The sequence below is a fragment of the Ambystoma mexicanum genome, chromosome 1p (genome assembly GCF_040938575.1).
Source record: "Ambystoma mexicanum isolate Mex_15411 chromosome 1p, UKY_AmexF1_1, whole genome shotgun sequence".
Lineage (NCBI taxonomy): Eukaryota > Metazoa > Chordata > Amphibia > Caudata > Ambystomatidae > Ambystoma > Ambystoma mexicanum.
This window is the reverse complement of record NC_090921.1, coordinates 1,301,917,507-1,301,931,670: the sequence shown is the minus strand read 5'-3', so window position 1 is coordinate 1,301,931,670 and position 14,164 is coordinate 1,301,917,507. Positions and strand designations below refer to the sequence as shown.

Here is a 14,164-nt window from a genome sequence, read left to right as displayed (position 1 = left end):
GCGTTACGCTGCTGGATGCAGAATAACGCGAAGAGTGTGCTGCTCTTCGGGCGTGGTTTAAATAGACTCCAAAGTAGTCCCAGGTAGTTATTCCTCCTCAGCCCCACCCGAGTAAAAAAAATAGTCCCTAGGTAAAATAGTCCCTTCCAAGCCTCATTTGGCTTGGAGCTCTGCAGCATGGTCTGCATCAGGTAAGCTTGCAGCATGGTCTGCATCAGGTAAGTTCTACTCTATGAGCCTGGCGCCTATGGCGCCAGGACTGACTCTCCATATGAGCCTAGCGCCATAGGCGCCAGGACCGCACCCAAACAGCCCCAGCAGGGGTTTTTGGGCTTGTTCAAAATAACTTGATGCCTGCTTCCGGGGTTGCTGGACCTGGTCTGGTTCCCCGGGGGTAGGCATGACAATAGTCCTCTTCCTCATCTCAATACCATAAGGGTTTTTGAAGTTGTCTGATTTAATAAAGAAATTCTTGTCACCTCGGTTTGGGGTCTGATATTTATGTTTGTCCATGGAATGAGGAGCTGTCCTAGTTGGCCTCTTCCTCCTCCCAGTACTACAATGTTGTTTCTGGGGAACAGAGTGAAAGGAGGAAAATGGAAGTGGTTGACAATATCGCACAAAGACTTTAGGGATAGAGCACTCATCATGAAAGTGTTTGTGGGATACCGCGTCTCACCTAAGGGTGTCCTCCCACAGTCCCCAAGCTCCCTCCACCCAGGTGATCGTCCCTCACATAGCCACCTCCAGGGTACAGATCCAAAAGGGATGGGGAAAAAGAGGTGAGGACACCCTCGGGTTCCTCACGCTGGCGAGCCACCATTGGTGAGGGCATACTGTCAAAAAAAGTGTGCTGTGCTCAACCTGGCTCAGAGTGAGAGGAGGGACACACCTTTAGGCATCCTACAACTGAAATCTCTGGTGCCCAATGGCGTGAGCTGCGCCCAGAATGTCTACACGCAATCTCTCATGGATGCGAAGCATGCTTGCTCATTTAATCATATTGTCAAAGAGCACTGTAGTGGACAGGAAATTTGGTGAGCCAAAGGGTTTCCTCGATCGAACAGGTTCGACATGTCCACTTAGGCTCCACACTAGTGACACCCGTGCCTGAAGGAGAATCTGTAAGAATCCCAACAGGCTGGAGAATACAAGAGGACTGTCTGGCTGCCTGTTGTGATTCTTACAGATTCCCCTTCAGGCACGGGTGTCACTAGTGTGGAGCCTAAGTGGACATGTGGAACCTGTTCGATTGAGGAGGATCGAGGACTGCCTGGCTGCACGTCAGGATAGTATCAGCAAACTAGGACCAACCCATTTTCTTTGCCAAGCACATGTAGGCTCAGGGAGTGAAGCAGAAACCTTTCCTATCTCCAGCCCACCTACCACCTTAGTTACAAAGGAGTGTGGGAGCCCCTTTACTGAGAACGAACATGGGTCAAATACCCTGTTCTATGGAATTTCTTCCACTCAGGAGGGTCTACAGCCACGTTTTAGCTCACTGCACCCTTCACAGTAGAGGGGCTCCCACACTCCTTTGGAACCACGTACCACCTCATTTTGCTTTTTCCATGTACCTTGTCACTGCAAACACACTTATTCTGACTCCAAGCCTCTCTTCCGACGATGGCAGTGTAATCTTACCGACTGCAGGTTATTGTAGAAGTCCACGCTGCCCGCACACAGGTAGCGCCCCAGTAAAGTGGCATGGGTGGTAAAGATGGTTGCCACGGGAAGCTTGCGGAACCGGCACAAACAGAGACCCACTCCAGCCAACCACTCATGGAAGTGCGCCAGGATGAAGGGCTTCTCCTCGGACTGGGCAGAAAACTGAGGGAGGAAAGGGAAAATATCAGAGAGAGAGTGAGGAGGTGAGGAACAAAGAAGGGAGAGAAAGAAACACAGCAAGAGTTGGTGTTAAAGTAATAGTAGGAAAAGAGGAGAAAGGGTAAGAAGAAGAGTGAGAGATGATAGAGGAGGTGAGGAGGTGGCAGATGAGAAAGCAAGAGCAGGAGAGGAGAGAGGAGGGGTTGAGAAAGAGGGAGCATGTGTGTGGTGTATAAGATAAAGGGAGAGTGATGGCAAGAGAGTGTTTTGGCGATTGGCCGAGAGTGCAAGGAGACAGTAAAGCGCATGAAGGTAGGAGAGTATCCGTTATTTTGTCACAGCCATATCACCATAACACCAGTGACAATGCATGCCCCTCTATCAGATGTTCTTACCTCCCCCAGGAACCATGCAGTGAGGAAGCCAAAGAGCACTGCATCATTGGCCTCGCGGTCGTACCACGGGATGCCGATGGCGCAGCTGTCCCAGAGCTCAGTCTTCCAGCGGTCCAGGCTCCACGCGGTGGCTGCGATATCGAGCAGGATGACGTAAGGGCTCCCTTCGATCAGCCACCGACCAAAGTATACCTGAGGGAGAGAAGCGACATCAGCCATGGGAGCTAGCCCTGGGCATCCTGGTCCAAAGCCCCCCCTCCCCCCACACCCACAAAAACAAAGTTTTGTTTTAAGGATGTATTCGGCAGGGCGAGAGGATGGAGGCAGACCATGGAACAATGCTGGGCCAGCGTCTCCCCACAGCTGCCCACCAGCCGATGTACCTGGAGGGAAAAAGTCACCACAGCCGTGGCGTCGCGCTCAGCTAATCTCCCCATCACTAGTGGTCACAGCACACCTGGACAACTGGACCCCCACCTGCCTTAACACAAGAAGGAAGATGGATTTTTCCAAGGAAGTCCAGCTCGTCTTTTCTCCCTTCTATGACCCAACTACTGAAGTGTACGTGTGGAAAATCCAGGATTCCATAGAAAAAGAGCTAGGCCAACGGGTGTCTGACCATCCCATGCTGCTGACGTTTTGGAACCCCCACCCTGAGAGTTCGAAATGCATTTTCACGTCCCTCTACCCAGGCTGCTTGACCACACCATATGTCTCAGGCTCGGGAAAGCACTTACCACACCTCCAGCAGTCCCCCCTCTAATCCCCATGCATTATTTACTGAGGGCGAGCAATGCACTTACCGACACTCTAACGGACCGGCTCGATCCCTCGAGGTCTCTAAAATGCATTCCCTGACTCAGTGCTGGAGGCAAAAATTATTATCTGTCGGATCCCACCAGCAGTGGCAGGGGAAGGCGAGATTTTGCTCAGCCCCGCCCATAAACCAACATTTCCATTGCAGGAGATTCATAAATTATTAACAAGTGGAAAATAACCCAAAAAAGGAGGAACGTTTCCAATAACGTTGCAGGCAAATACAAAAAAGGTGCACATCTTTTAAAAGTACAAAACTGTATTTCCATATTTTCTGCAAAGTACAAACCTAAAGGCATATTCACAAGTTTCCTGACCAGACATTCCAGTGGTCTAGTGGGTATGTCTCTAACCTTTGGTCCAGACCAGGGGGAAACTTGGCCATGAACAAGACAGTGCTGCGCTCCGGCAAAAACGGTCTTGCTGGAGCGCTGTTCTGTGTAGGAAGTGAACGTTTGAATTACTAGCACAGACATGTTGGATAAATTGGTGGTCATTCTTATGTTGCACAAATAAACAGCAGGACTACCTGCTGATCAATGGCACACATTTTCACTCTTAGATCCAACACCTATTAGTTGATCAACAAAAAAATGTCATCTGTTTTGTTAATTAAAAAAACACATTTATATAGTGATTAATAATGAATTTTGAATTTTAAATTTAATTCAAAATCTTGTTTGCATATTCATTGACACAAAGGCCATATTTGTTTCTCCAATGGTTCCTCACATCACAGCCCTTACATGCACATTTTGATCCGTTACGATCATCCTCAGGTGGCTAGAAACAAATAAAATACCAAACCGATCTGCGAAAATCTCACTCAGCCTTCTCCAACAGTAATCATTTGTAATATGCGAAGTTCCAAAACATATCGGCCGTTTACCACACGCTGGAATGAATGCTCTTTTCTGCATACTATGCTAAACAAACTGATGTCGATAATAAACACACCAAAGTGCCCAAAAAAAACTATTATGAACCTTACAATCAGTACCGAAAATAACTCCATGTGTGTCATCCATAATAAACACCCCCAGGTGCCTAACAAAAAACTCGAATGCATCGGACACCCAATACCAAAATAACTCAATGTCGGTCATCCACTACCTGCATAAAGTGCGCTTTCCCACACACCGTGCTTTAGGAACTAGTGCACATTAACAATAGCCAAAAGTATTACATAAACAACGGTGGTCCAAAACCTCGTTTCACAAATAACATGGAAGTGTCCATGCGTCCCGTGAGATGCTCTCCTGTAACGCTCGCTCCATCCGCAACACTGCATCTAACAAACCCTATCCTGCAACGTTACCTAATAAAATATATGTTAGTACCAAACTGTTCCTGTGCTCCCCATCGCTGTTAACCCATGTGTCTTGTAAGGAAGGCATGGTATCAAAGTAAGACAGACATAAGTGACCACAGGTCACCGATGGTTATTGAACAAGGGTGGGATAAACGTCTATGTCATCCGAAATCTACAGATGGGCTGTATGATCAGCCGCCCTACACATCCTGAACAGCCTATTTTCCCACTATGTGAACCTAACAACCTGACCTACATTTAGCCGGCCTACTACCTGGAAACTAGATACCTGCATATATTTACGTGCTAAATGTGTGAAATTAAGTCACTAAGCGCGTGCCAGTCTAGACTATTGCACCAAATGGAATTGCCAGTCCTACATAGGGCTAGACTACCTTAGGAACACTACTAGGCCTGCTTAAGGCATTTACCAGCAATCATCATCATGTACCTGGGAAAGAGTTGGTTGATTATATCACAACTTACCATATCCTGCTTAATTACGTCCTTAAGCCAAGCTCTACCATGTCCACTACTAGACAGAAACCACAGACTCTGTGCTAGATTATCCCGACTATGAGCCTAGGTCTTACAAAGTGAACAACTTGAACCTCCAGTTCAAGAACCTAGACGCTAACTTACTAACGGGTCCCGCCTACGAGCCCAATTCTCCTGACCTCTTGCCACCTACAGCCCAATTCAGAAATCATCTATCGAGTCCTAACTCAGGAGACTCCCCTGTAGGTAAAAACATGACCACCATTTCGGGAGCCTTAATCAATACAAGGTCCCCAGTGGCACATGCCACGGAAATAGCTGATATACTATCTTCTGATAACCTGGATTTCCTCATGATGCAGCAGGACCAGCCCTTATGCTTGCCATCCCAGACAACTACCATATCCTAAGAATGGACAGACCCAACGCCAAAGGAGGCGGCATAGCCATTATATCCAAATCTTGCCTTGCACTAAGACTTAGCACCCCTCAACCTCAAATCTTGTGAACTGCTCACAGCCAAACTACCACTCTCTAGCAACCGAACCCTAACCAGCCATCTGCTGTACAGACCCCCAGGTCCTATCGGCACCTCGAAGATGATCTATCCAGCTTGCTCTCTAACACCAAAGATTAATGTCAGATACTAGTGCTTGGTGACTTCAACGTAGGTTTGGATGACCCAGAGGATAAACAAGCACAATCCATAGCAACTACCCTTGCCGAGCATGGTTTCACCCAAAAAGCCCACGCTCCCACCCACAACAAAGGAAGGACCCTGGACTGGGTTGCCGACCTAAAATGCACCTCCACAATCTTGAACATAACCCCACAACCCTGGACAGATCACTTCTTAATAGACTTTGCCCTAACCTTAGATTAACAAATGCCCAAAGCCATGGCTGTGGCACCTCCCTTACCCACTACCTGCAAAATAAATTACAGCCAACAAACTATTGCCCCTCCTCTTACCCTCCCTTAACTTGTTACCAAACACTACTGACCCAAACCTCTTAGTCAAGGCCTTCAACAACACTATGACCAAAGCCCTAGATATCATCGCGCCAGTCAAACTTCGTAAAAATAAACCCAGGGCTCATCTTAACGCCGGGTTTACTCCTCATCTCAAAGAATTAAGACTCCAAAAAAGAAAATTAGAATCCACTTGGCGTCATGACCCCTCAGAGGAAAAAAAACTACAGCTAACCCAGCTAGCTAACAAATACAAGAAAGAGATAATCGGCACAAAAAATGTGTTCAATGAAAGAATCTCCAAAGCCAACTCCAACACCAAGGAGCCTTTTGTAAACCTCCAGGAACTAGAATCCCCCATACCACCAGTAGATAATGATCCTAAGGATAAACAATGGTGCACGAGCCTCCAAAATGCACTTTCCAATAAAATAGCCTCCCTCCAAACTAAAATCACCAACAAGAACATCAGTGACACCTACTGTGACATCTATCACCTCATTGCCTAAAGTCCGCAATCCTCTAACACCCTTCAGCTTCACCAAAGTTTCTATCCTGGAAACAGAGAAAATTATATTGTCCCTTAAGCCATCCAACTGCCAAGGTGATAACTGCCCGGCCCAAATAGTCAAAGACGCAGCAAGAGATCTTGCGCCGTTTATCTCCAAACTATTCAATGCCTCTTTCAAAACGAACTGTGTCCCTAAGAGCCTACCACTCCTCAACAAACACTGGACCCCGCCATTACCACTAATTACCGTCCCATTACGACGGTCCCATTTCTTATTAAAATAAATCGACAGAGTAGCATACCTGCAAATTCAGGACTACCTTGAAGCCAACCACCTCCTAGGTTCTCGACAATCAGGTTTTAGCCCCCACCGTGGCACTGCACTAAATGATCTTAAAACACAAATTGACGAGCTAAGGGATAAGGGCAAAACTGCCATGCTACTCTTACTCGATCTGTCAGCAGCTTTTGACTTGGTGGACCATGCAGTTCTGTGCAAACAACTAGCATCGGCTGCCCATTTCTCGAGTGATGCAATAGCCTGGGTCCAATCCTTTCTAGCAAATAGAACTATGCACGTTATCTCCCCCTCGGCGTCAGCAGACCCGATTCAAACTACATGTGGTGTCCCGCAAGGATCTTGCGTCTCACCCACCATGTATAATATTTTTACCAAGCCCCTATTTGACAAATTGGATACACTGGGTGTCACCTACACTAACTATGGAGATGACACCCAGAACCTCATCCACCTTTCAGGCAATTTCAACGAGGATACGGTCTTGGTAAATGAAATATATCTCCTCATTCAGTCTTGGATGGCATCCCATGGCCTCTGCCTGAATGACGAGAAAACAGAGATCATGATCCTTGGTTCTAAAGCCAACCTAACTACACTAAGCCCTAACTACACCTCATTCAATATAGATGGAAACGCAATTAAAACAGTAAATGAGGTACAAACTCTACGATTCTATCTGGAGTCCACCTTATCCCTGAGAAAACAGGTGAACTCCCTTGCCTCCTCGACTGCCTGCACAGGCAAACTTATCAGAGCCTGGCGTCCCTACCTAACTGAAGCCAGTTGCATCATTCTGGCCAATGCTCTAAAAGTATTGAAATTCGATTACTGCAACACACTATATCTAGGAGCCAATAACTATATCCTCAACAAATTACAAACCTTGCAAAATAATGCCCTGAGAACCGCCCACAATCTAACTAACAGACAGCACATCGCAAACATCAGAAGAGAACATCACTGGTTAAAAATAAGCAACAGGATATTACTTAAAACCATTTCACTCACTTATAAATGCCTCAACGATGCAGCCCTCTCCCCCACCCCCCCTTACCTTGCGGACAGAATAACCAGAAAAACTTCAACACGCCCGTCCAGAGCAGCTAACTCCCACTGCCTAGAGACTCCGAGGTTCAAACTTATCAAATCGGGAGGTGGCAGCTTCCCAGTTAAAGCTGCTCAACACTGGAATGCACTTCCCCATAACCTGAGAATTGACCCGTCCTACTCTAGTTTCAGACGTAACTCACTAAATTAGCTGCGATCTATCGACATTTAATTCCTGGACACTTACTCTTCTTCAGTTATATATGTACCCCTGCATAGCCCACGCCGAAATATCTGTAAATTGACTATCACTATCTTTAACTAAAATTGTAATTATGTATTGTACTGATAATATGCTGTAACCATGCCTAAAGTATTCTTTTTGTTGTGTCCAGTTACCTACGGGTTCAGTGCACATTGCACATTGCCAAATAAATAAACAGAAAAAAAAGAAGAAAAAAAATGGGCGCACGCTACCACCATCAAATGATAATAATGCAGTCCTAGTGGAGTCTTGTCAAAATAAAAGGGCCTATACTGAAAAAACGATTGCCAATCCTTACCTCTAAATACAAATCGTGTGGAGTAGTGTTCATGAAAAAAGAAAAATCACCATCGGTGTCCCACTTCCACTCCCGAAGACCCCCCCCATCCAGGTGATCCTCCCGTACTAGTCCACCCCCAGGAACTGGATCCAAAAGTGATGGTTGTGTCTTGGCCACCTGGATGACAGATCTCAGGGGACTAGTGGGTGAGACACCTTCTGGTTTCTCACAGTCCACCAAAACCAACTGAACACCACTTGCAAACTTTTCTGCGGTCCACACATGCTAGAATTCCACTTTTCAGTGCAGTTCCAAACTCCATATACACCATGTGAATTGTCCTCAGAATAAAAAACGGACAAGAAAACGTCCACCAAAGTAGCCATAATACAGTGGCCATGTTTTAACATGTTCAATCCGTATTCAACAATGAATGCAATTAACCTAAACTCCATCAATCCACACTGCGTACAAAAATGCAATTAAGTGAAGTTAATTGAATCAAATGCTGAATGGAACAAATAAATAAAAAAACAAATGTATATAAAAAAATGTAAAGAAAAGAAATTAAAAATAAATATAATTAATGATCCAAGGATAAACATGATGTAAAGATCAATAATATGTAAAAAAAACAAAACGTAACTAAAGAAAAATAAACACTCACCAAAAGTAAAAAAGGAATGTAAACAAATCAATGTGCCCAACATAATTCACGTTTAAAAAAAGTGCAAAAATAATTATGCTAATATTTTTGAGCAAAGTCAGGTAAGCCCCACACCAAACCCAATACTGTCCACTTACGCACACATTCTACCAGCATTATCTAATGTTAAAGATGGTGTTCCCCTTGTGGTTCACAAAAAGTTCCTGGGAGTGATTTAGTGATTCAGTCATTTGTTCCAAAAGCGTGATGAAATATGTTCTATCCTTTACATGGTGGCATGTTGTCCATTACCAATGGTTGAAGTGTGTGATCAATGTATATGCACATTTCTTCAAAGAGCAAATTTTTCTGTGCCACAATGGGGCAACCAGGTGGGTTGATTGGAACCTTATGAATTTTAGACAAGCATTAAAAAAGACAGGAATAGTTGGATTACTTTTATAAACTGCTCGATGTGCGCTTCTGTGAGAAACCAAAGGGTGTCTCACCGACTAGTCCCATCAGGGCAGTCATCCAGGTGGCCAGGGCTATTGGATTGAGACCCCGGGGGTGGACCAGTGCGGGAGGATCACCTGGATGGGGGTCCCTGGAGAGTGGGGCACCCGGAGGAGGGACACAGTATCCCTACACCCATTTCCCTGTAGAACACCCTCATTCTATATACTATCTAGGAACCTTATCCCCTGCCTTTTCCTACACACTCTGCTGCACGGACAAAGCGCTTCATAGAAAGACAGACTCACACAACCAGTCCGTTTGACATGTCTCAATATCAGGGTCAGGCAGAGACAGGTACTTAATCTTGATGACTTTCACCTGAATCCTGTTCCCTTTCCCACTGCGATAAAAGGAAGAGCATGAGAGCAGCAAGAGAGGCAAGAGAGAGAAGGCGAGCAAGGCAGAAGGCAAGCAAGGTGACCAGAACCAGCAAAACAGCAGGAGAATAAATCTTGTGAAATTGGAGCGACCATGGAAGCAGAGCACAAGGGGTCGAAAGCCGAGAGAAGGGCGGGGGTCCGGCTAGCTGCAGAGTGAAGGTCGCGCAGACTTTTCAAAGGAAACCTCCCTGCTGATGCACAAGGTGAAGGCGGGCCCTCCTTCTGGTGAATGACAGGGTTGGGAGGAGGCAAGCCATGCCGATAGCCTTGGCTTCAATGAAACGCTGGACAAATAGTATTGAGTGCTACCAGTGAGTTAACTGTAAGACTGGCTGGCATTATCGAGTGAAAGAAACCAAAGCGTTTGATGAAGTTCGCAGGGTTTCCTGAAACCGTGAGCGAAAATACATTGGGCCTCATTACGACCCAGGCGGTAAGTTACCGCCTGGGTCGTACCTTTACCACCATGGCGTAAACTACGTTTACGCCATGGTGGTTGGCGGATTTACCGCCCCATTCCGAGGTTGGCGGGGCGGTAAGTCCCCAATCCCCATTTACCCTTCCCCATTCCCATTTTTGCCCCATATGGCATAATGGGAGTGGGGAAGGCGTTAATTACGCCACCGTAAATTACGGTGGCGTAATTAACATCAAGGTCCCTTAGCGCCATGGATTTTAACACCTGCTAAAAGCAGGTGTTAAAACCTCCATGGCGCTAAGGGACCTCGGAATCAGGCGGTAAGGGTCGGCGCTGTTTACGCCGCCGTAAAACCCTTACCGCCTGAGTCGTAATGAGGCCCATTGTAACCAAAACGATAAATGCAGAAGCTGCGCGTGTCATAGTAAACCGCGAGGGAAGCCTGCAACATTGCGAATGTGTTTAAGACTGAAATATATGAAGAGTAACTGAGTGGTCCGGTAATAGAATAGTACCTTCTCGAAAGGCTCTGCACTCAAAATTAAACTGTTAGATTGAAAGTAAGATAACTGGAAAGGCTGCAAATACCAGAAGGCCTTAGGAGAGGCCAACCAAAGTAACAGAAAGTCAAAGTGGTCATACGAAGGTGCAAGCAAGTCCTCGTACAATCGAAAGTCTTTGACAAGTGGAAAACAAAGTGAACAATTATAAAATAAAGCTAAGTGAACTGCGTTCAAAGGCAAGTGTGAACCCGACGGAGGGATGCCACACCAAATATTTCTTTTAAAAGTAATTAAGAGTTCCTGAGTGTTACAAGCTACTAGAACTGATAAAGATGAACTGAACTGTGGTTTGAAGGCTACAATGAACCAAACAGGAGGGATGCCAAGTAAAAGCAAGGGAAAGTGAATCCTGCATTTTGTTAAAGTAACTGAACAGTGGTGGAAAAGACAAAGCGGGTATCACGAGGAAGCCGGTTAAGAGGGGAATTTCGCATGGTGAGAGCATGGGAAAAGTCTTGTGAGGCCAAGCAAAAGACATTGATTCGAGGGATCCTGCCTTTTCTGAAGAAAGTTCTTCCTGATGCCTATAGACTCAAGGGGTGCTCACAGTCATGCCACTGTTCTGCCTTGTCCCGTGATGTAATGTGGCAAAGAGAGTACACTGGTTCAACAGTCCTGAACTATCAAAGCCCTTTTAGACATTTCGGCTTGCACTTCACTCTTTTGTCATATACATCATTGGCCCACACTCATGTTATATAGAATAAAGATTTGGCAATAGGTTAATTAGTATAGGCCATTTTGTTTTGACATGACTAGGACAGCGTTTTTTCTTTACTTTGATGGTTGTACCTTGCTCCCATCTTAGATTTAGGTTTAGATTAGGCATTTTTTTTCTCACCCTTACACTGTTTAATAAACACCGTTGGATTATACTCCTTGTGCCGATTGTGCTTCTGATAACCATGCCTTCCTTACACTTCACAGATATATCCACTTATTTCAGCCTCTTGCAATATACATCCCATTACTTTCTGGATTCTTCAAGTGGGATCTTCTGACAGTAATTTGTATGTTAGATGGTCTTGAAGTTGACGATTACACTCTGCCTCATATTTTGACGTATTCATTAAGAGAACGGCACCTCTCTTGTCCGCTGGTTTAATGGTCCATCTTTATTGGGACTCACTGAGTTCACCACTTCCATCTCTTTTTTGGATAGGTTGGGACAGTGTAACTTCCAGTTGAACTTGACTTGTTTCAAATAGTCAAATGCTAATTTTTTAAAAATGAGTAATGCGTTTGAATGAATAGTCGGTATGCCTTTACTTTTCCCACAATGTTCTCTAAATGGGAAAAGGTCTGTATCCTCTTCAGTTTGTGTCTAAAATTGTAATTTCAAGGTCACCTTTCTCAAGAATGTTTCCACTTCTATAAAAGGTGTCAAAAATAGAATTATGTGCAGACGGTACCAAACGTAATCCTTTTTGCAGGACGTATGTCATTTCTGGTGTTAATTGTTGATCTGAGAGGTTTAGGACTACCTTTTCTTGGATCACAGAGTGTTTCTTTGAATCCGTTTTTCGTTTGACCTCTTCTGATACTCTTGTCTAAAAAAATGTTTTTAAAAAGACACTGCAGATAAAATATTTGTTTCTGACGTCATTGGTCCAATGTCTGAGGTACTTGGATCCTTTTCCTCTGTTTCTGTAGAAGAACTCGAAGGATTTGTAGAATCTGAACCAGGTTGTGTGTTCCGTCTATTGTAAAACCAATTCCATCTATTTTCTGGTCTGTCATCTAGCCAGGTCTATATAGTGTAGTCTCCCACAACACGGTTCAACGTTAACAAGTGTGAGAACATCATATGTGAATATTTATAGAAGATAAACTGATTTTGAATTTAAATTTCTTTCCTTTGTCGCTTAGATCTTTGAAGTGTATTAAGTTATGGTAAGCTAGCATGTCTCTAATGATCCCAATAATAACTTAGCATATCAGCCTTTTCTTCTAATCACAGCACCTAATGCCCAAAGCTTTTTTTTTCTGGCAACATATGATTTATAATTCTCTACTCATCCGATTCGCAATAATGGATAGAGCCCGTTTTGGCTTATTAGCAATTTAGTCTGAATGCCAGGAATGGTGATGTTTTTGGCAAGGCCAGCCAGTGTTTGGGAAGGATAACGGCACACGAGCATGCACAGCATGGAATGACTGAAAAGCAATGATTCCATTTGTGTACAATTATGGAAACAATACTAATAATATAATAATTAACCTAACTTCAAGCTAACAGTTTGACTTGCTGTTCCCAGTCTTCTTATTCTTTGCTCCATTCGCCAGCCCGATGGTCCATCACCGTAAATGGTATGTAACGTACATGGTTCTGATATTTTGTGAAATCCTATTTCTGGTACAATTGTTACCCACCATTAATTATATATTATTACTAGTGCATTATATCTTTTGTTATATATTGGTGCACACTGTACTTCATTGAACTGATTTGATGTGTTGGAAACTCATTTTCTTTGTTTTATGTTTATGTTAAATCCTTCTATAAACTGCAGCCTTGAGGACGACCTTTGGTCGAAACACGTGTCAGGCTGCACTGTAAAGCTCAACACATGGCCTCAATAAACCAATCTATAGTGACAGAATATGTTTAGATTATTGGTGAATCGATACTCCAAACGTAAAAGGGACTGTTTTTCCCATGCGCAATCCACCATTCCCTACCAAACAACCTGATAGTCTAAAGTGTTTCTCTTAAATTTGCGTAATTTTGTTTTTTATAGGTCATTTTGTTATTCCTCTAGCAAATCAATGATACTTTTTAATGCCTCTGTGAATTCAACTGTTTAATGCCTCTGTGAATTCAACTGTTGGTCAAGTACTAGCTTGGTTTCTGCAATCTCAATTTAAATTTTTTCAATGTCCAAAGATAGTTTCTATATAGTCAGTATTAATAAATCGAAGGAGTACTTGTTTAGAATCATTCTGCATTTTAACAAAAGCCCTTCGTTTTGGCAAAAAAAGGGTCGCTTGTAAAAGGATCCATAATCCACACAATATTCTTTTCACCGGATGCTATTGGGCTAGTTTGGTCACATGCATAGTAATGTTCACCTGTCTTTTCATCAGATATTCCAATTGTTTTAGAGAACTCTGTTTTGTTTGGTCCTTAAATAAAGACCCAGGTTTATCAAAAATGTTCTAAATTTTTACTGCTGTTCCGCTCTGCTGTCGTCAGTGAGATCTTTTCAAACATCACCATTAATCGTAAACTGTATCTAAGCAATATTTATCAAGCACATCTTTTGTTGTTCAATTAGAATAAATATCTGCACAGAATATTTATAGTTTAAATAATTTAGATCACTTTGTAGGGTGCTCTTGGTAGTTGACAGACAAATACTCCTCCTGACTCCCCCCACATCCCTCCCACACCACTGACAATCCAATCACCCC

General features: G+C 44.0%; 1 protein-coding gene across 1 annotated transcript in view; it reads right to left on the bottom strand.

The window, feature by feature from the left end:
* GYS1 (glycogen synthase 1) overlaps positions 1 to 14,164 on the bottom strand; it is a 279,620-nt gene that overhangs the window by 121,318 nt on the left and 144,138 nt on the right. Inside the window, exons 3-4 of the mRNA XM_069605881.1 lie at positions 2,223 to 2,414; positions 1,645 to 1,830 (exon numbers count right to left, since the gene is read on the bottom strand). Of these exons, the coding sequence (XP_069461982.1) occupies positions 1,645 to 1,830; positions 2,223 to 2,414 (378 nt within the window). The remainder of the gene's footprint in view (positions 1 to 1,644; positions 1,831 to 2,222; positions 2,415 to 14,164) is intronic.